Source organism: Dromiciops gliroides, chromosome 1 (genome assembly GCF_019393635.1).
Source record: "Dromiciops gliroides isolate mDroGli1 chromosome 1, mDroGli1.pri, whole genome shotgun sequence".
In the NCBI taxonomy this organism is placed as follows: domain Eukaryota; kingdom Metazoa; phylum Chordata; class Mammalia; order Microbiotheria; family Microbiotheriidae; genus Dromiciops; species Dromiciops gliroides.
This window is the reverse complement of record NC_057861.1, coordinates 422,526,466-422,549,271: the sequence shown is the minus strand read 5'-3', so window position 1 is coordinate 422,549,271 and position 22,806 is coordinate 422,526,466. Positions and strand designations below refer to the sequence as shown.

At 34.4% G+C, this 22,806-nt stretch overlaps 1 protein-coding gene across 2 annotated transcripts in view; it reads right to left on the bottom strand.

Annotated features, from left to right (window-relative positions):
- Nucleotides 1-79: 79 nt before the first annotated feature.
- ZFR (zinc finger RNA binding protein) overlaps nt 80-22,806 on the bottom strand; it is a 75,577-nt gene continuing 52,850 nt past the window's right edge. For both annotated transcript variants that reach the window (XM_044002111.1, XM_044002121.1), the window contains 7 exons: nt 21,441-21,591; nt 18,416-18,557; nt 13,245-13,342; nt 12,282-12,377; nt 5,070-5,181; nt 4,852-4,949; nt 80-1,631 (listed from right to left, as the gene is read on the bottom strand). In XM_044002111.1, coding sequence (XP_043858046.1) covers nt 1,452-1,631; nt 4,852-4,949; nt 5,070-5,181; nt 12,282-12,377; nt 13,245-13,342; nt 18,416-18,557; nt 21,441-21,591 — 877 coding nt within the window. In that variant the 3' untranslated portion in view covers nt 80-1,451. The remainder of the gene's footprint in view (nt 1,632-4,851; nt 4,950-5,069; nt 5,182-12,281; nt 12,378-13,244; nt 13,343-18,415; nt 18,558-21,440; nt 21,592-22,806) is intronic.

Sequence of the window (22,806 nt, the reverse complement as noted above, 5' to 3'; positions counted from 1 at the left end):
TAGCTTGACCTAAATAGTATAGAGCAAACAGAACTACTAAAATGTCAATTCTAACATATAATGAATTTAACTCATTAAATGAATTTAAGTTTTTATTTGCGTATTTCACTGTAGTGCTGTGACAACAAAATGACACCTGTGTACCAGCGCATACATCAACAATCCGATGTCACTTTCATTACACCAGTGCTAAAATATTTAGCTTTTTGAAGGTGACATAAGCATATAAGATGGCCATATCAAATAATTTTCTGGGTTTTTCTTTGATAAAAATCTTCATTTTTTTTGTCCAATAAATATTTTATCAACCTTACTTTAACAGCCTGCAAATTATCGGGGCATGAGGGAGGAAACCACTGAACTGTGTTATAGTGAAATAACTGCTAGAATAACCTCACAGGCACCAATAAGAGAAAATTCCATCATAATTAAGGGCTAATTATTGGTGTTAGTCCACACTGATAAAGTTCTTTTGAAAATATCTGTTAGCCCACTTAAATATGAAAATGCCCTTTCAACATGCACAGAAGAAAATATTCAGAAAGTTATTTTTTGGCCTTGCTATGTCAAAAGTCAGATGTACAAATATCTACGCAATGAACCTAAAATGATAGTTTTTAAAGTCCGTCTATTAAAAACAAAAATGTCATGCATTTTTATTATCAATTATGCAGATGCTTTAAAACTGTTGCAAGACCATACGGTATATATTAGCTTTTATACTGCTAATGCACAACTAACAGCAAACTTGATTAGAAGAACAGAAATCTGTCTTAATTACACCTTTATATCACACTAAAGAGACAAATGCCACAAGATCGGCAGAAATATTCATTTCTGAAGACTCAAATGGCAGGGTAACTTTTTTGTGTTGTAATCCTTCACATATAGAACAACAACAAAAGAAACAAAAAATCCTGCAGTCTCACTTTACAAAAAAAAGTTCTGCTGTAAAATATTAAGGGGAGAAGGGAGCTGTATATTACCTATAACACAAAGTAACTTACAACTAGTGTCAAAGAGCAAACAAAACCTCTAAACAAAAATATCATAATACATGTAGCAACAGAAGCACAAATGCTGCATTAAATACAGTTAAGATTTAAGAAGACAATGCATCAGTTAATAAAAGACACATATATGGGGGGAAAATCTAACAAGTAGCTAGTAAAGTAAGAATAAAATAATGGGAAAAAATTTGAACTAAACATATTTTACCAGCCCTCCCCCCTAATTTGAGTACAAATATTTTTGGTGTCTTTCCATTCATAAAATACCTAACACTGTACATTCGTTAAAAGTTTTTAAATTCACAGAAACACCTGGTTCTTTCTGCAAAATTAACCCTCTAACTTTTTGATAAACATTTCAAAGTAGACATTATTATGAATGAAAAACAGCCAACAACTGGGCACACTTTTTTTTTAACACTGAAGATTTACAAAAACTTTTTAAAAGTTATCATAATCTTTTTTGTCTTTTTTTCCTTCAGCTTCAAATCCATCCACTCCATCACTGTCCCTTCTTCGTTTTCTGTTGTTGTGGATATTGAAGCGCTGGTTCATTTGAGGCAAAGGATCCATACCTAGAACTTTGTGTATCTGACGGAATGCAAGGAGTCTCAGAGCAAACTGTTAAGAGAAAAGAGCCATTGTGGAGTGCAATTTTACAAGTCAACCCCCCCCAAACATTATTAATAAAAATCCCAATCCTCACCAAGTATCACTACTTTTCTATAACAAACAGGATTCATCTCCAAAACCACCAAGTTTCAAAGGCTAGCATATCTATATATTTAAGAAAAAATAGTATCCAAAATCAGATTTGACTGAACAGTATTGTATTCTTCACTTATGGAGATGAATCTAATCCAAACATTAACTTTACATGTATAGATAAAAAATTTCTGATTTTCATTAAAAAAAAAAACGAACCATAACCTATGCCCCTCCATGATTTCATTATCTATGTACAAAATTAATGTTCTACCATACTATGCCTAGATTAAACGGTCAAATTCATTCTAGACACCTATTTCAAAAGATTTTGTTGAATCTTAGTATTAGAAGGAAACCATGAAAAGATAATCTTATTTATTTCCATGATGTCTACTAGAACAATCAAAACCTCTTTGGAGATTCAACAGCCTTCCATTCTAATATTTGACAGATAAACAAATGTTTATCTAATTAATTTTCTCCTGACATAGTTTAAGATATTTTTGCTTGTTTCATCTTCAAAGGAGATGGGAAATAGTTATCACCTATGTAAGAATCTGCTGTGTTATACCTTTGCTTAGCTTCTTTTTTTAACCAGGCCAGATAAAATAATTTCCTTTAATACTACTTCATAATTATGCAGTCTTAATATTTGTGACACTATTTTCTTGAAACTTCCCCTGTAGATGAGGAACCTAAAACCTGAACAGAAATTTTAACCAAAACTGAATAATATAACACCAGGTTTATCTCCTCTTCTTACATGCTACACTCAAATAGAAAGGGGAGTGGGGGGAAAGAAAAGGGAAAAATAAATCAGAGATAAGTATCTTTGCAGATACTGATATTCCTGCTGCATATTAACTCAGAAAACCATATATTAGTATTATCTATGTTTTATTGTAATTCAATAATTTCAAAATATTTCCCAATAACATTTTCCTTTTTTTTTTTTTGATAAAAGTATTTTATTTTTCAGTTACATGTAGAGATAGCTTTCAACATTTGTTTATGTAAGATTTCCAATTTCAAATTTTTCTCCCTCCCTCTCTCCTCCCCTAGACAGCAGGTAATCTGATATAGGTTTTATATATATATATAAATAAAATAACATTAAACACGTTTCTGCATTAGTCATGTTATAAGAGAAGAATCAGAGCAAAAAGGAAAAACCTCAAAAAAGAAAAACAACCATACCCAAAACAAAAGAAATAGTATGGTTCAATCAGTATCCATATTCCACAGTTCTTTTTTTCCCCCCCTGGTCTCAATAACATTTTAATAAGGTTAGGGCTGCATGTTTGATACCTTTGTGCTACATTCTTATTTAAGTACAGTAGTCTAGCTAAAGTAGATTAGGAAATTACATATAATTTAGTCTTTAAACCCAAAATACTAAACAGGTTTATTAATATGTGGATTATTTATTAATATGTCAGATAAGCTAAAAGGGCAGTATCTTACAGGCACTATACAAAGCCCCCTATTGGGTACAGAGTATATACCCATATCCTTTTGTGTGCATAAGGTATAGTTTTAGGTTTTATGGACAGTGTAATGGGAAGAGCTCATTCCAAAAAGCTAGAGTCTGTATTAAGCAAAATGTAAAGCTTAAGCTCTTTATTATTATATATTACCTAAAACTGGGCAACCTAAGATCATGCCTAGAGTCACACAGAACCAGAAGGGCCTTAAGAGATCAATTAATACAACTCCTTTATTTTATTAATGACATTCCATATATTCATCCTTCTGCACTTAGTGTATCTAGATCCCTACTATGTAACAAGTACCAAAAAAAGGATTAAGGAGTTATTTTTACAGCTAGCCAAATTTGAAGCATTTCAGTTTAATAAAACATAATTTGCAGAGCTATTATTCACAAACACCTAAAAGCTATGCAATTTTAAAACCTTTGTCCTAAGGCATTAAAATAGCTTGTCTGATGGGGAATTATGATGCCTTTGTTGGTTTTCTACAAGATATCAATTTGCTTAAAACCTATCCATTTCCTTCCCTCCATCTGGATTAGTAATTTAGCTTTTTGGCATCTTTCAATGGACACATTTCAAGGTTTCCTAATCTGAAAAGACTTGACACCAAACCCTTAATATACAGTCAACTTTTTTTTCTTTTAAATTTTCATTCATTCATTCATTCATTCATTCATTGTCAACTCTTGATTGATCATGGATGACCCATGATAAATTTTTAATGCTGGTGTACTCCCCCCCCCCCCCCCCCCCCCCCCGCACTTAACACACTTTGGAGGTTATCTTCTGTCAAGACTAACTGTATGTTTAGAGAAAAGTAATCAGGTCAGTTTAAGCTAAATATAATAAAGGTAAAACCTATTAAAAAATAATGCAGGATAGAGCACCGGCCCTGGAGTCAGGAGTACCTGAGTTCAAATCCAGCCTCAGACATTTAATACTTACTAGCTGTGTGACCCTGGGCAAGTCACTTAACCCCAATTGCCTCTCTTAAAGAAAAAAAAAAAGCACAAATTCCTCTCATAGCTATCAATGGGCTTTGGAATCTACACTTCCTTCTCCCTTCCATTACTGTAGCTGGCAGAGAATTGACTGTATAACCATCGTACTAACGAAACATAAATCTCATATTCCAACATAAGATAAATGCTCATGCTACTGATTTATTTTAAAGCTCCAGGTTCAGACTAAATTAACCTGGAATGATGAAATTCACTATAAGGTGATTTCACCTAAGTCCACTTGAAGGCATATCTATATTATATTCCAGCTAAGTGTAACATCCATATGGATCAATAATATCTAAAATGAGCTCACCTATGACAGTGCAATGGCAGAAACCCCAAGGACAATCTAACAGTTCAGTAGCATGATCTAGCTGGCAGCATCAGCTAGATTTGGAAGTCAAAAAGACCTAAGTTCAAATGCCAGTTCAGATATTTACCAGCTTGTGTGACCCTGAGCAAGTCATTTTGCTTCTCTGGGGTTCAGTTTTCTCAACTGTAAAATAAGGGAGCTGGAATCAATGATCTCTTTAATATCCATTTGAGCTCTATGACCTATGATCCAAACAGGTTTAACTCTCATCCCTTACAGCTAACTGGCTGTAAAGCTTCCACTATAAGAGATATTAACATTACCTGGGCACTAGAAGTAATATCTTCCCGTTGTTGATCAGTCATTGTAGCCAGTGTATCAAATGGGTCCTTTTCACAAGGATCTAGAAGTCCAGGCCCACCTGTAGCAAATCACCATTAAATAGGAAAATTAAAAAAAAATCATTATCCTTTAAAAATTATTCAGTTCTATTCAGCTATCAGATTAAAAAAAAACAAACCAACAATTAAGTGTAACTTACCTTTAAGAATAATTCCTGAAGAAATGCACTCAAAAACTCTTCTCAATGCATCCCCAGGACTCTGAGGTCCAGAAGCACTACTGATTGCTTTCTCTACTAGTAACTCCATAGCCTAAAAAAAATTTTTTTTTAAATGTTTTAATAGTTGACAAAAAAAAAATCTGCATCGCTGTTTACTGGTACTAATGAGAATATAATTATAGTCAGTAAAAAACAAAAGGTGCTATGGAAGACTAAGAATTAGCCTAGAAGACAGAAAACATTAAGCACAACTTGCATCTAATAAAAGCTTATATGCCAAACTGAATTTGTAATTTGTACTTACAAAAACAAAGAAAATTTTAAAGTCATTTTTGGTCACTATTAAAAAAAGTTAGCATTCACAATCACCAAAAAGCCACAGATATTTTGCTTCAAGACTCAACAGATGATGTATGGAAATATAGGGCCAAAAATCATTCAGGATGAGATACTATGGATGAACTGTGATCTAAGCTAGTGGAAGGAATACCCACATAAGATCAACAAATCTATCCATATGCAAAGGCTAAGTATAGTGAAGGTGCATGAAATTTTTCAAATTTTAAAGGATCAAATAATTTCATTTTAATTGCTTTTGAAGGACTCAAGCACATTATTTTGATATTACAATATTCTGAACATCTTAAGGTAAAGACGTAAAAACCTAATGGTTTTTTTCTTATTGTTTATCAACAACAAAACTGCAATTTTCATTTGAGGCATTGTTACATTTATAATCTTACTCTCCTAGTGGCAACTACAAATTTCCTATCTTGGAAATTATGTTTTATGCTTCAATTTTTAACAAATCACTTTTCCAAAGAATAAGTGGCCAGTACTACTAAATGAGGACAGGTGGCTCACTGGAGAGAATTCAGGTTCTGGAATCTGAAAGACTCACCTTTATGAGTTAAATCTGGCCTCAAATACTCAATAGCTGTGTGACCTTGGGCAAGTCATTTAACCCTGTTCTCCTCAGTTCCTCACTCGCAAAATGAGCTGGAGAAGGAAATGGCAAACCACTCCAGGATCTTTGCCAAGAAAACCTCAGATGGGGTCATACAGAGTTGGATACCAACAAAATGACTAAACAACAACAAAACTACTAAAGGAAAAATTGTTCATTACAGAAATTTGTGTTCTTATTTTACTTTTATTTTAAAGTTTCCCTAAATAATATAGAAAGTACATTGCCTTAATTATAATGAAAATTAGAGATCAGTGGTGACAACTCAGAAGAATATGTGCAAATAAAGATAACAACTTTGAAAGACTTAGTAACTCAGATCAATACAATGACCAACCATAATTACAAAGGACTCATGGAGCATAACTATCCACCTCCAGATACATAATTGATGGACTCAGAATGAAAAAACTTTTCTATTTCTTTGCCCCCAACATGGTTCATGTGGAAATCTGTTTTGCATATCAATGCATATTTATAATGGGTTCTATTTTTCTTGCTTTCTTAGTGGAGAATTTAGAGTTGAAAATAAAATGAAAAAAAAAAATTTTTTTGTGCAAAACAAAAGTTAAATGAAATATATAATAGCAAAGCAATGGGAAACAATTCAGACAAATTGGTCTAGTTAGATTATGGTAATCTTAATACACTAGTCTATTGTCATTTTAAATTATAATAAATATGCAGAAATAGAAAATAGCTTCAGCTCTAGAAGGATCCTTCTATATCTAATACCATTCCTTCATTTTATAGATGAAGGAATTGATACAAAGAGGTTGCCTTGCCCAGTTGGAAGAACTAAAGCACAAATTTAATAATAAAAACTCAGGTCCTTGACCTCCAAATCGAATGCTGTTTGTAGTGTACCATGTCTCCTCAAATAATAATAATATAAAGTATTCAATTCAATAAAGTCTACTATTAAATATCTGCCATGTGCTAGCCGCTGGGAACACAAAGAAAAAACCTAGAGAGTGCTTGCCCTTGGGGAGCTTACATTCTACTGGACTAAAGCTGTAAGAAGTAAAATGGAAAGTACATATGATAATCACAATTAGGTAAAAGTATGTTTGTACAGAAAAGTGTAACAGGTTAAGGCAGGGTTTTAAAATCATAGGCTTATTTTGATTATCAAGTTGACTAATTTTTTTAAAAACTAGAGATACAGGTCAGACTAATTAATGCCTAATTTTACATATTTTGAAAATCGTAAGCATTCTAATCTTCAAAACAAAGTATTAAATATGATGATATGATTGGAACCTGAGATTCTCTAGCTTTCAGACAACTGCTAGCTCTGAAATCATATAGCACCAGTGAACACTAACTATAACACCATCCCATTTATGATGGGTACCTTTACCTAGCAACCTCAACTGCTTTCAACCAGAGAACCAGGAAAAGTCAGTGACCTACGTATTGGGCCTAATTTCTACCCAGGACCCCATTTGGTACTTTATTAACTCTTATTGTAGACCCAATTATGTTTCTCCTATAAAGGCAGGAACTGAGGACTAAGGATATGGAATGCTGTACGTATGTTAGAAATGGCTGTTAGTTGATTTTGTATAAGTGGTTTCTTGTTACAAGGGAGGCTTCAGTTTGGCAGAAGATCATTAATTTAAAGTGATATTAAAAAAAAACCAACCTCCTAACAACCTTAAAGTATCAATAAAGCATTAAAAAAAAAACAAACAAAAAAACTATACAACTGCCAAGGTGATTTGACCCGCCGCCTGCCTCCTCTTCTGGTTAGTATTTAAAGTTCTTCATAAATTAGCCCCTTCCTACCTTTCTAGTCTTCTTTTGCACTCAAAGGTCTTACAACTCTGGCCTAATTGCTGTTTTCTTGAAAACAATATTCCAGCTCCACCTCCCGCCTTTAGCTTCTCATCATTGGAGTGCTGTTTCCTTACTTCTTTCCTTAGCTTCCTTCAAGACTCAGGTTAAATTTCCCCTTCTGCTAGAGGTCCTTCTGGCTCTCTACTCCCTGAGTCCCCAGTTATTAGTGTTTTTCCATTTGGTATTACCTTCCGGGTCAAGCAAATATTCTATTACTTAAAAGTTAAATTTTAGAAATGTGGAAAACTTCCTGAAATGGTCCCATTCTTCTATAATGCTAAATAAGGCACTCCTATACAATGCTGTATCTAGCATTTATTATAAAGTACAGGGGCAACTAGGTGGTGCAGTGGATAGAGCACCAGCCCTGGAGTCAGGAGTACCTGGGTTCAAATCCAGCCTCAGACACTTAACACTTACTAGCTGTGTGACCCTGGGCAAGTCACTTAACCCCAATTGCCTCACTAAAAATTAAAAAAAAAAAAAGTATAATGTGGAAGTGATAACAAAAAGTTCAGGGTAGGCATAGGGCAAAGTTTACTTATATATAGTATCAGTCTTAAAGATTTCATGCTTAGAAAGCTTCAGTTAGTGATATAATATTTAATATAGGAAAATGTGCATACCTATTGCCTAGAAATATATACAAAAACTGCATTCAGTATTAACTTCTGGGGAATGCATAAACACATTTTGATAAGTTTGATGTTTGGTAATTTTATAAAAATGGTCTAGTAAAGTGTGAAAAGGTTAATATTTAGGGTAGTGGAAGGACCATGCAAATAAATGAAAAAATTAAATTAATTTAACCTTTGAGATAACCCTTAGAACCTGTATTAAACACATTCCACTAACATCAGAATACAATCTTGGAGTTATATGTCAAAACCTTCCTAAAAATTAAATCTGTTCAGTACTAAGTACTGAGGAATCTGGATCTTCTTTTTAGATAAACAAAATATTCGAAGGCATAAGGAGAAAAAAGGGAAAGCAGCTACTTAATAAGACATGATAAAGGGCATAAATGTACATACAATGCCTGTTAAAAGCAACCATCTAGATTCACAGGTCACTAGCTTATAACACTGCAAATTCTATATAAGAAATTACAGCTTTCAAAAATGGGGGTTTTTTGGGTATAGTCTCTAAGAAGGTTTTTTTATAATTCAATAACAATTTACTACAGAAAAGCACATAATGGTTTAGAGATTCTGGAATAGATGTTAATGGCATAACTTGGCATGAAAGATTAAAAGTAATGAAATTAAAATTAAAGGATTGCTAATTTAGGAAAGATGAAACTTTTTGGTGGATGGAATATATTTACATTATAAAACAGCATTTCATACTAAATCATTAAAGATCTAGGATTGTGACATCCTTGGATGCCTTGACTTCATTTTAAGAGATTAAATGTTTTATTAATAACCAGATGAACATCAGTACAGTTAAACTTGCTTAGGAATTATTTATATTTTAATTAATTTTATTACATAAAGCAACAAAACAATTCCAGACAATTTTTGTTAAGTCATCATCAGAATTCTTAGTCCATTTATTCTCATTCAATTGTTCTTGTTCTCTATGTGGTTGTAATTTGGGTGTGCTTTGATTTTCTGCTTTTTCTACTGGTCTTAATTGTATTATAGTATTGCATTATATTACTGTACCACAATTTATTCAACCACTGACATTATTGGACATTTAGACTGATTTGAGGTTACTTCCTTTTACAATTCAGGAGGACCTGAGTTCAAATCTGATTTCAGGCACTTGACACTTACTAGCTGTGTGACCCTGGGCAAGTCACTTTATCTCATCGCCCTGCAAAAAAGCCCCAAACAATTAGATACAAAACTGCTATAAATTTTTGAAAAAGGGGCTTTTTTTTTTAAAGTGAGGCCATTGGGGTTAAGTGACTTGCCCAGGGTCACACAGCTAGTAAGTGTTAAGTGTCTGAGGCCGGATTTGAACCCAGGTACTCCTGACTCCAGGGCTGGTGCTCTATCCACTGCGCCACCTAGCTGCCCCTTTGATTTTGTTTTTAACAATACTTTCAAGTTATAGTTCCAATTATTGCATCAACAGGTCTTAATAAAATTGTCCTCAAGTTTGTAATTCAGGCATCAATGAATAAGTATATATACCCTTTTGTCCACAACCCTGTCACCATTGTTTTGATGCCTTTCATTACTTTTGCTACTCTGATGGCTGTGCTGTGCTGGAAGAAGGGGATCTCAAAGTGGTTTGTACTTTTATTTCTGATTGCTATTCAGACTGAACATTTTTTTTCAAGTGATTTATAACAATTTTTGTTTCCTCTGAAAACTGTATGTTCATATGGCTTGCCTGACAAAATAATTTATTTGGTGGTTGACATTTGCATTAACTGGCAGAGGGGAAAAATATATGATAAAGCTCAAATCAGTTAACCTACCTGTACTCAATGTCAACCATCTGGTCTAATAAGAGGTATATTAAGAGGAGTTAATCCCCAAACTAGCAAAAAATCATCTTCAATGTATTTCACATATCCATAAATGACCCTTCTTTATTTTCATAGGTAACTGTGAACTGGCTTCATTTATTTATTTTATTTTTTGTTGGGCAATGAGGGGTAAGTGATTTGTCCAGGGTCACACAGCTAGTGTCAAGTGTCTAAGGCTGAATTTGAACTCAGGTCCTCCTGAATCCAAGGCTAGTGCTTTCTCTACTGTGCCACATAGGTGCCCTATAGATTATATTTCAATATAATTGATTTCCTTTGTAATCCTATTTATTTTACTTTATGGTTTTAAAGATATTCTGAGAAGGGGCCTAAAGGCCTCAAAAACCAGTGTCAAAGGGGTCCTTGACACCAAAAAGGTTAAGAATCCCTCATCTAAATGATGTCTTATTGGTAATGTACTCAGGTCAGAAGACATCTTAGTATCTACTACATGTAAGGTGTCAAAGTAGGCACTGAATTGCACCTACTATGTTTAAGCAGTACAACCTGGTAATAGGTGACTATTCCAAATGCATTCCAAGAAGTTCTGCTCCACTGGAGCTCTGCTGTTTAACTCTACCCCCACAACCCCAAATGACATGAATCAAAGTATAGATGGCAGCTTATCAAATCTGCCCAAAATACAATGCTGACAGGGCTAACAGCTAAGTACTATGGTATTAAGATTAAAAGATCAGGTTGAATCTAAGAAGATTAAATTTAATTATAAAATATTAAATATTTAGTAACATTTAAATATTTATAAATATTTAAAGTCTTATATTTTTGTTTGGTTGTTTGTTTTGGTTTTTTGTGAGGCAGTTGGGGTTAAGTGACTTGCCCAGGGTCACACAGCTAGTAAGTGTCAAGTGTCTGAGGCCGGATTTGAACTCAGGTCCTCCTGAATCCAGGGCCGGTGCTTTATCCACTGCACCACCTAGCTGCCCCTAAAGTCTTATACTTTTGAATCAAACTTAAAGTATAAGATGAACAAAGTATAAGATGAGGTCAGCCTGATAGAAGCACAATGGAAAAGGATATGGGCATGTCAGAGAACTAGGAAGCTGAGGAGGTCAATTATGTCTAACATCAATGTGATCATAATGCCCAGAGGCCTCCTTCTCTGCCTTGATGAGACTATTTGACTTTGCTCAAGACCTAGAAACCACCTGTTTTTGAAGGCTATTGACAAGCTGGATGAAGGTCAGCTATAAGAACTCAAGAGGCAAATTTAGGCTTATCTTAAGGAAAAAATTCCACAGAATGGGGTGCCTGGAGAACTTAGTTCCCCCAAATTAGAAATTTTCAAGCAAAGGTCTGATGACTACTTGTCACTATGTTGTAGAGAGGATTCTTACTCAGGTGCATGTTGGAATTGATGGCCTTCGAGGTCTAATTCTTAAGATTCTGCATATTGTAGGGGGAAAAAATTTCCCTTTTAAAAACAGGACTATATACAATCAATTTAGATTTTGTTTCATTTTCAAAGCAAAATTTTATGTGAAATAATTCTACTTCAGTTTTATCTGCAAACTAGCCAGTATAAAATGAAGAGCCTAAAAGGGGCATGGTACTTTCAGCAAAGTGTGTGAACCTGAGGTAATATAGAAAGCTATTTGGCATCAATAGATGAAATGAGTAGGAAGTATGTATTTTTATTGAAATATAATTCAAAAAAAGTAACTGGAACCCTAACACCATGCACTTAGGTGGTAAATTATTTTGGAAGAAATGAAAGTTTTTTGTTTTGTTGTTTACAAAAAAAATTCTAAGTTCCTGCTGTTTTTCATAGGGGAAAAAGTATGACCTGAATTAAAAGGAAAATAAAAAGTTAAGTTTCAGGTTCAAAAATTAACACACAATTTTCTCAGCAGATAAGTTATAAACAACTCACCCAGCTTGGGAAATCAGACCAAGTTGGAACTCGTTGACAGAGGTCACGAAGAATGCGTATGATAATCACACAGGACTGCAGACCGTTAGCTCTAGCCTTGAGAGCAATACAAAAATCAAATTAATTAATCCTAGAAACTAATGAAAATAGCCCTTGATGAAAAAAGCTAAAACACCACTGTTCAATGGAAGCTCAGCTATAATGACAGAAACAAATCACTCCAAAATTTCATTCCATGAGCTGCCATTTACAGCAGTATTTTATGCCAGGGTTAGTACTTTAAGCTGTACTTTAAGTCAGAGTGCACAGATTATACAAGAATAATATTTCTTGATCCTCTGTGAACTTTGACCTGTGTTCACTTATAACAGTAAATTAAAAATCTGCCTATATTAGAAATAAAGGGAATAAAGTAAAGAGCTAAAAAGTTCTGTCTAGGGACTGAAAGGTTGAGGGAATCTGTTTGGTTTCTTTACTGTGCCTTTGCAAGACTGCAAAGTCACTAAACCAAACAGCTGCTTCCTCACCTTTCACTCCCTACACTTATAAACTTAGAGAAACAGGAAAAAAAATCTTAAAACTAAACACAAAGCTTTAAACACATATTCCATTATTTAAAGCAAAGGTACTCTGCAGCCTTATGGAATATAATATAAATACACAGCATATGGTGATCCAGAGCGAGTCAAGCTTTCAACATCGCCTTCTCAATGACCACACACACCAAAAAAAAAAAACCAAAACAAAAAACCAAAACCCCAAACACCCCAAAATGTAAGTTTCTTGTCAAATCAGCAATAGCTGCATAAAGCAGATCTGTACTGAACTATGTTAACATTTTTCTGTTCATTTAAAGTAGCATTGCCATAGGCAACCTTTGAGTGTTTATATACAGTTAAACATACTGTAACTGAACTACTCTCTCATAAGGCTACAAGAAAAAAGTAAAATGATGTTCCGAACCTGGAACCACTTAGCGTGGCGTAGAGCAGCCAGAGCGTCAAGGCATTTTTGCCTGTCCAAGACGTCCGGTGGGTCTTTCACCATACCCGAGGTTACATCTAAAATGGATTGAATTGGCAAAATGCAGTGAGGAATGGGTGTTTGACCAGGTGAGCAAGACACTTCCTTAAAGTAGCTTCAATGTCACACATGCCATTTGAGATTTTACTAACACTTTGAAACCAATGATTAATATTTAGCAAAATTCTTTTAAATCCACAGAATATTAACCCAATATGAAGGTTGAGAGCAAAATGAAATTTAACTCTCAGTCACTTTATTATTTCACTGCAATTATTGCAACAGTATAATCAGATTTCAAATAAATGTTCTAGGAAAATAAATCCCCTCCAAAATTAAATGTTAAAGGAAGGATGGTTGGACACAGTGCACCAGCACAAAGAACACAAGACAGAGGGAACACAAAAATCCACTTCGATAAAGTAGAATTTACAACAAACTCATGGAATCTGCTCATCATCTTAAATGGTCAGAGGCTATTTTGGACCTAATTTCAGAAAAGAAATAACTGTGAACAAGGTTTGAAAGAGATTTTAGAATTCATAGAAAAGGAAAAATATAAATAATGGAAAACAGTAAATTCTAAAAAGATTGGAGAAATAGTTTTCCTTGAGAGTTTGACTTACTGCAAAGGGAATGTGAAATGTCCTTTAAAATTCTCAGAGTTCTCATAAAGCACATCATGGTATAGTTGGAGAGAGAGGATGGATATAAAGCAGAAAAGGGGAAACAGGTACTATTGTGATAAGGCAGAATAAAAGGTGGATACAATAAGCATAGTGCTTTACTGAGAACAAAAGTATATTTTGCACACCTCAATTTAATAAGTAATATCTATGTTAATATGTCAAATATGTCACACTAGAGGGAGTACACAAATGTGTTTGGGAAGAAAACTAGCAATACGACCTAAATATCAGGGCAAATCAAGTTAGTTCCAGTAATGAAAAAGTTGTTTTTTTAAAATGGTACAGTGGCCAGTTCAAGATCCAATCCAATAATTAATTACCTTATATCTCAATGTAAGAATGTAGACCTCTGAATTCCAACACTTGGTAATGAAACACACCTTAACTGGTAACTCATTAGTGTTTATCAAGCTAGAGTAGAATGAGACTTTAGAGATCAAAGCTCAACCTCATCATTTTACAGATGATAAAACTGAGGCCAAGAGAGATTAAGTGACTTGCTCAAATCCACATATGTAAGCGGCAGGACTAGAATTAGACCAGAGGTCCTATACTTCTAAGTTCAGTAATTTTGCCTATACAATGCTGCCTCCCTAAGCCTTGTTATAAAATTGCAGAGCTGATAGGAGTTGTTTATTATAATGCTTAAGCAGAACACCACTAAATGTAAGGGAAATTTAGAAAACAACACAGAAAAACTGAGGTCATTAATGTAACAAGGAAAGAGCAAGACACTGTGATGGGATAAGAAAAAAAATGAAGAATTATTTTTAAAGTACTGTCTACAACTGGAAAATTTACCACTATTTTCATGATTTGAAGTCCTCAGAAACTTTTAAAGACACTGGGCATTTTAAGTGTCAATTAAGAGGCTACATTTTATCACCTCTATTTTAAAATCTGGGATATTTTAAATTCTTACTACCCAGATTAAGATGAAAAAGGCAATGAAATGAAAACAAATTTTCAGACTCTTTTGAAGGTCTACAGATAGCCTAGGAATAGAAAGTTTGTGGGATTTTGATACACTGTATAATAAAGGATTTTATAAAGCAAATATGGAAAGATTTTCAGGCAAAGTATTAGTAAACATACATTCAGAGAAAAACTGCTAAGACAAATTCTGGGAGCCAAGATACAACTTGAGTATAATGATAGTTGGGACTTTCTTTTTTTAGAAAGGAAAAGGGATTATTGGAAAGCACAGCCAGGAAAGTAGTAAAAAGCAGAAAAGAACAAGGACATAATGTGCCAAAAGCTTTTAAGGTCCCTTATTTACTTATTTGGTTAAAACTAGAGCGCAAATAGGTGATACTGTGCAATCTTTTTTTTTTAAAATAAAAACTCAGAATTGAAAGTAGACTATAATTCCTATTAATTTAAAATTTTATAGTATTAATTTATTCCAAATTCATATCAAACGTTCCCCCCACCCCAATCCACAAGCAGAACAATCTTGATTTTTATATTGTGGTTCAGAAGTATCCCATATACCATGGTCAGCATAAATAAGCTTGAAATTTTTAGCTAATAATCTAAGTCCAAAGATGCCAAGACACCTATTGCAATTTCAAAATAAATTAGGGCTATATATTAGGGAATTTGAAATAAATTTAATATGTGGATTTTTGTACCCATTTTACATTTTAAATGGATTAACCCCTTAATAAAGATCACTGTACTAAAATTACATTTGTTGCTTAACAACAGAGATTAGGTTAATTTACAAAAACAAAAGGCAAATTCTTACCCTATGTGAATGTATTCTAAAAAATATATGAATAAGGGGTTAATCGTCAGTTAGAAGACATGCTGTGTCCACACTATTTACTAATTAAAAGTTAACAGGTATATGAATTTCAGTAAACATGGTTATATAATCCAGTCAACCATTTTAAAGCTAGTGTGAACACCGCTTAATTCTATGAAAGATAGAGAACAGGACAAAAAAAAAGGCAGAACAAAAACAGAACAAAAACAAAAAACACACAAAAGGACAGTAAAATGCTAGAACTATGCATCCAAAACCCCTCCTTATTCAACATGGCAGGTGTGACACTGAGCTTTTGAAAACCTTGGTCAAAAATCCTTCCGATGTCTTGGCAGCAACCCCTGACAGGAATCAATTCCCTCTGCTAGAAGGCTTTGGACCGGGCCTGATAAGCTAAGGATGGAAAAAAAAACACACACATACATACTTGACTTGCTGAAGAAGTTTCCACAGCAAGGGTTAGAGCATTTTGAACATATCAAATTTAAAGTCAATTCTGTGAAACGATGGATAACTGTCAAACGCAAACTACTGAAGGATATGACTGCTATGCGGTTAACAGTTATTTCAATAATTTAATTTGATTTTTAAAAGCCATTTTATTTTTTTGGAGGAGGAATTAAATGGGGCCATCAGCAGGATTCCAAACTATGTGCAAAGTCTTCATTAACATGAATTCTTCCGGCAAAGCCTTCCTTACCACCTGAACTAACTCCCCGAAGCAAGCTAAAAGGCTTTAAACCATTTTAAGACACAGAGCATTGGGAGCTGCAGTAAGAGAAAAACCACACATACCGTTATTCTGCAGCAAGAAAGAAGCAATCTTCATAATAAAGCTGAAGACATGATTTACTGCACTTATTTGCAGTGAGGCAACACTGTATAAAGATCTATGACATTTTTGTATATCCGTTTTTCAGCTCAGTGTCTTGAAGTGAAATCTATTAATTTTTGGTTTTGCTATTTTCCTTCAGAGTAATACTTAGCAGATAAATGAAACTCAGAATAGTAATTCTAACTCAAATGTGGGTCAGACAAAAATAGTTTTGTTTCCTTTGGAAAGGGCTAAGTTATTCAAGTTTTTAAGTTATTATGCCTATAGCTCATAACCTAAAGACTTTTTGCTCTACTATAAAATAGCAAAGAACAAATTAAACGTGACTGGGTTATAATTTGATGTGTTCTAGGGAAAAAAATGCTTATTCTTCCAATAAATCTTGTTATGTGGTTTTCCTTCCCAAAATCTTAAGGGAAAAGTCACATGTTACATATGACTTGAGTGATTAAAAAAATATTTTCTTGGTCAAATCCATGACCATACCAGATTGCGGGTCTGCTTAAAAAAAAAAAAAAAAAAGCAAACAAACAAACAAAAAAAATCCCAAACAAAAACAAAAGCCAACAACAACAAAAAGCCCCAGAAAAACAATCTTCACCAGAATCCATTTATTTTTAAAGATATTAAAATGAAGTTAAATGTGTAACATATGAAATTCAACAGATTTCCAATGAACACATTCAAAGAAATGAAGCTTTGTTCTCTGGGGCATGGAAGAATTTGGACAACAAAGCATAAAGCAGTTGTCACACAAAGCTCAGTCTTCACAAATTATACTGCTATGATAAAACCCCTCATATATAAAGGGAGACGAAAAACCGTTGGTGCCATTTTTTAACATATAAGTTCTTAATAGTCTTGCTACATGCATGGTATATTAGTTTGTCCCCCAAGGCTACATTATGAATAGTTATACTGATATAGACTAACTTCAATTTCAATAAATTATTAAGATGTATAAAAACAACATAAAAGGAAACAAAGTAAATTTTATCTGACCCATAAAATGATAGAACCAACATACTGCAGACACTGATCATGCTCATTGGCTTAAAAGCTTTGGAAGCTTTGAAAGTGTTACAGAACAGTCCCTAAAGCAACACTGCTGGCACCAGGATTTCATATTCTATAAATGTAAATTGATTTTAAGATCTCTGACTTGGACTTGAACTCACTAACTATGTCATTTATTATCACAGTATTTCTTGTATAGTGTGTCTGGGTCAAATGCTCAAACCTATAACTGTCAGGAGGCTGTGTATTTATGAAAGCACTCCAGACCGAAGAGCAACCTCAGAAAACTGGAAATGACATTTATCTTAATATAAAAGCAAAACTTATAGTTAGATGCGTAATGATGCCGCTTAAGAATATATTAAACATCATTTATCTAGTTCACAATCCAGTAGTTTTATTTCTAAAATACTTCAGTATTAAAAATTATAATGCAGGGGCAAAAATTTCTATAAAGTTAAAATTCATGTCCCCTCGCTATAAATACTACTGTTCTAAAATTTCCAAATACCTGAACTCTTCAGGTAAAAATAATTTTGAACTTTTCCAGAAAACTGAGGTTAGCAATTAAAAAAAAAAAGAAGCAAAAATCAATCATGCTATGAAGTTTGATCAAGAAACAAAATACATTAGCAAATAGAGTATTTACTTTTCAGAAAATGGTCATAAACAGAAATATCTAAGTCAATTCTCTCTAATATATATGTAATGCCAGCATGTTGCCTTCTAGGGCTTAATGCCATTTTAAACAGAATAGATACAGTTATTGGAAAAGTAGTATCTTTAACAACTTTCCAACCTCCATCCCTCATGTTCTCCTCTCGAATAACTGGAGATGTCAGCGTGATAGTAACTTGCATTTTGGGCTCCACACAGGAATTCAATATTATCGCAGCTTCAGATAAAGCACATTTTATGTCATACTTCTCAGGACTTATTACCTATATGGCAAAAAAAAAAAATTTATAAATTGAAATCTTTAGTATTGTCAAATAAATGGAGAATTAAAAAATTTGCTTCCTTGGTGCTTCAACCTTTCTATAACATACACACTTGTAAAACACACTTGTCAATCAGGTATGAGCAGTGGGGACATAGACTTGACCCAGCTAGATAAAAGAGAATCCTGGCAGAGAGAGGTTGCCATAAAATTATCAAGGAAAATTATTTGTTTTTTTGGTTTGTTTTTTGGTGGGGAAATGGGGGTTAAGTGACTTGCCCAGGGTCACACAGCTAGTAAGTATCAAGTGTCTGAGGCCGGATTTGAACTCATGTCCTCTTGAATCTAGGGCTGGTGCTTTATTTATCCACTGTGTCACCTACCCTCACTATGAATATTCTAGCTGTTTCTTATATGTAGGAATGACTATATTGTGGCTCAGTACGAAATAGGCATGCTCAGAGCCAGGGGATAAATTTGTCCTCAAAATGGAAGCTTCTGTTCTGCACCTGAACAATGGGTTTTGTACTGTGGACCAGTAATATGACTCAGGGTTACCTAATTTCCCATGTCTTCCTCAACATCAACAAGACAAATAGTTTCCCTAACTCTATAATCCTATCTTAGGGGGTCTTTCTTTTGTCCATTTCATTCTTCATCAGTATCCAGTGAGAATATGATCAGCAAAGAACTAGTTATTTTCCTCCTCATTAAAAAAGAATAAGATGTAAGGGGGGAAAAAATGTAACCTCACCACAAACCAGAAACAATTATTTTTACCAGACTCCCTGAAAGCAAAAGGAATTCTTGCTAGATCATGAGATATTTGCAAAGCATTTTCTAAACCTTATAGTGTTATAACAGAAGGGTCACTTGGTGCTAGGGCACCATAATATTATGACTCCTTGGGATCTGGCACAAAGATTGAAAAACATTTGTTTAGAAAATAAACTTAAGTGACTTTTAGAAGTATCAACTGGCATTTCCATTTATATTTTTTTGTTTCCTTTAAAAACACAAAAAACCTATTTCTCCTTATTCATAGTTGTTCATATAAATTAGATAGTACTATGGAAAGAACTCCTATGAATCTAATCTATTTGGATAGTCAGAGGACATAGGTTCAAATCTTACTTCTGACTCTTAAAAAGCTTTTAAGCTGGGTGACCTTGGAAAAGTCACTTTTTCCTGGTTTTGTTTCCTTATCTATTAAAAAAAAAAAAAGATATTGGACTAGATGGAGGCCCCCTCAGGACCATTCTGGCTTAGGGTTTATGATCCTATGACCTCTCTCTAATGGTCTAATTGCTCACCTGCATGAGAATTGAGTGAATTGGGGATAACGCAACTTACTGGATGAGACAAATTTCTTAATCCATTATTGCATGAAATTAAGGACCATTAAAGCTCCACAATACTTCCATGAACCCAATCTTTAAAATCATTCTATGATATTGTCCTTAGGCACCTTCTCAACTCACAGTAAGGTCATTCATTGGTAGTAGCATGATCAACTTTGTTCCACGCTGATATTTCACAGGCTGGACTAAATATAACAACATTAGCACCAAGGAAAAACTGTCACTAAAGGAGGTGCCATGGTAGAAAGGAGATAGAGATGTCAACATTTAAAACAGAGGCCACAAATTCTAGGCACACTACATGACTAATTGTTGTCTGACCCAAAAATTACAGATGAGATAGCATCAGGAAAAAACAAAACAAGCCACAAGTCATACGCTTCTGGCTAATCCAAACTATACTAGGAATTAAGAAATGCTGTTAATGCTATGAAGAATTCTGACAAAAATTTAAGTTGAACTCAAGTTACAGAAAATTCAAAATTCTTTTAACCAAGAGTACAAAAAAAGAATTGCTTTTTTAATTGTATCTGGAGTTCTTATGTTTCACTAGAAATATTTCCTACCATTAGAAGCTTTCGGACAGGTAAGCTATGAAAGGCATCATCAAAAAGCAAAAAGGTCTCAGAAGAGCCAGTTGATATTTAAATTAAAACATATACTTAATCTTTTTTTGGTGGGGCAATGAGGGTTAAGTGACTTGCCCAGGGTCACACAGCTAGTAGGTGTCAAGTGTCTGAGGCCGAATTTGAACTCAGGTGCTCCTGAATCCAAGGCCAGTGCTTTATCCACTGTGCCACCTAGCTGCCCCCACATATACGTAATCTTTTTTTTTTTTTGGAGGGGCAATGAGGGTTAAATGACTTGCCCAGGGTTACACAGCTAGTAACTGTCAAGTGTCTGGGGCTGGATTTGAACTCAGGTACTCCTGAATCCAAGGCCAGTGCTTTATCCACTGCACCACCTAGCTGCCCCCCTATACTTAATCTTTTTTTTTTTAAGTGAGGTGATTGGGGTTAAGTGACTTGCCCAGGGTCACACAGCTAGTAAGTGTTAAGTGTCTGAGGTCGGATTTGAACTCAGGTACTCCTGACTCCAGGGCCAGTGCTCTATTCACTGCGCCACCTAGCTGCCCCTTATACTTAATCTTAAAAAGGTTAGAGGTTGTGGCTTAAAGCCTGTAAAGATATACTTATTTACATAACTACTTTTTAGTCCCAATTAACAATGGCTTTCCCCCTTAATATTCAAGTCTCAAAAAAAGGAGGCTAAAGATAACACGTTTTAGTTTTACCTTACAAAAGTAAACTGGTCAAACTACATACCAAATACATTCACTATGAAATATAAAATTATAGAGTGAAAAAAAAGTATTTGCCAGAAAGCATGCATGATTTAAAAAAAAAATTGCCTGGAAAGATCACATTAGCTGATCATTTAGGAATAAATTAAAGTAATTAAAGCATAGTCTTGTCAATAACTTCAAAGCAACCACAAAAATTAACATTTTAAACAATACTTACAGCAAGCTGTTTGGGAAGGTTTTCTGAAATACGACTTAGTAATGTCTTTGAAGGTTTCTCTGAGCACAGTAAAACAAGGTTTACATTTCTATCTCCCCGGAGAAGTAATCCTTTTGCCAATACTCCTACTCGCAAGACTCCTTTCAAAGCTCTGCAGTAAAATCAAATTGCATTACAATGCAATATTCTCTTTTCTCCAATAAGATCACCTATCTACCAATCAATACATAAAATTAATATAAAAATTACCCACCCAATTAAATTTACCACAGTCTGCATTATTAGAACTAGAATTCAACTTGTCAGTCAACAAGCATTTATTAAGGTATTACTCTGTTACAGACATTATTCTAAACACTGGGGATACAATGAAAAGCAAAAACAGTTCTCAGCTCTCAAAGAGATTACATGTTCATTGGGGAGATAACAATAATTAGGCACAAACAAGCTATATTCAGAGTAGAAGTAAATAGAAGATGGGTAGAGATGAGCAAAGCCCTCTCCTGCAGAAAGTAAGATTTGAGCTCAGTCTTAAAAGAATTCAGGTAGAATAATAAGCAGCATTCAAGAAATGTGGGGATAGCCAGTGTAAGGGTAGAGATGCAAAAGATGTAGTTTCATGTTCCAGTAACAGCAAAGAAAAATATGGTCAGAACTATGCTATTGGAAAATCATTTTGGCTGCTGAGTAATAAAACCAAGTCAACGGCATTTATTAAGATCCTATCATGTGGGGGCGGCTAGGTGGTGCAGTGGATAAAGCACTGGCCCTGGATTCAGGAGTACCTGAGTTCAAATCCGGCCTCAGACACTTAACACTTACTAGCTGTGTGACCCTGGGCAAGTCACTTAACCCCAATTGCCTCACTTAAAAAAAAAAAAAAGATCTTATCATGTGCCAGGACCTTAGGAGGCAGCTATGTGGCTCAGTGAATAGAGGGCAGGGCCTAGATTCAGAAGACTTGAGTTCAAATCTGACCACAGATACTTACTAGCGGTGTGACCTTGGGCAAGTCACTTAACTCTTTTTGCTTCAGGTAACTAACTCATAGGTAAAATGAGCTGAAGAAAATGGCAAACCACTCCAGTATCTTTGCCAAATACAAACCACCTCCTCCACCCTGAACCTCCAAACCCCATGGAATTGGACACAACTTAACAACAATGAACACTGTGCCAGACACTGGGGATACAAAGAAATCCAAAAGACAATCCATGATTACAGTAAAAATGGAAGATGGAAGATGGAGTATTTTCCAGCTAAGGGCACAGATAAAGAGTATTGGACCTAGAGACAGAAGACCTGGGTTCAAAACCAGCCCCAGATACTTACTAGCTGTGTATCCCTGGGCAAGTCACTCAACCTC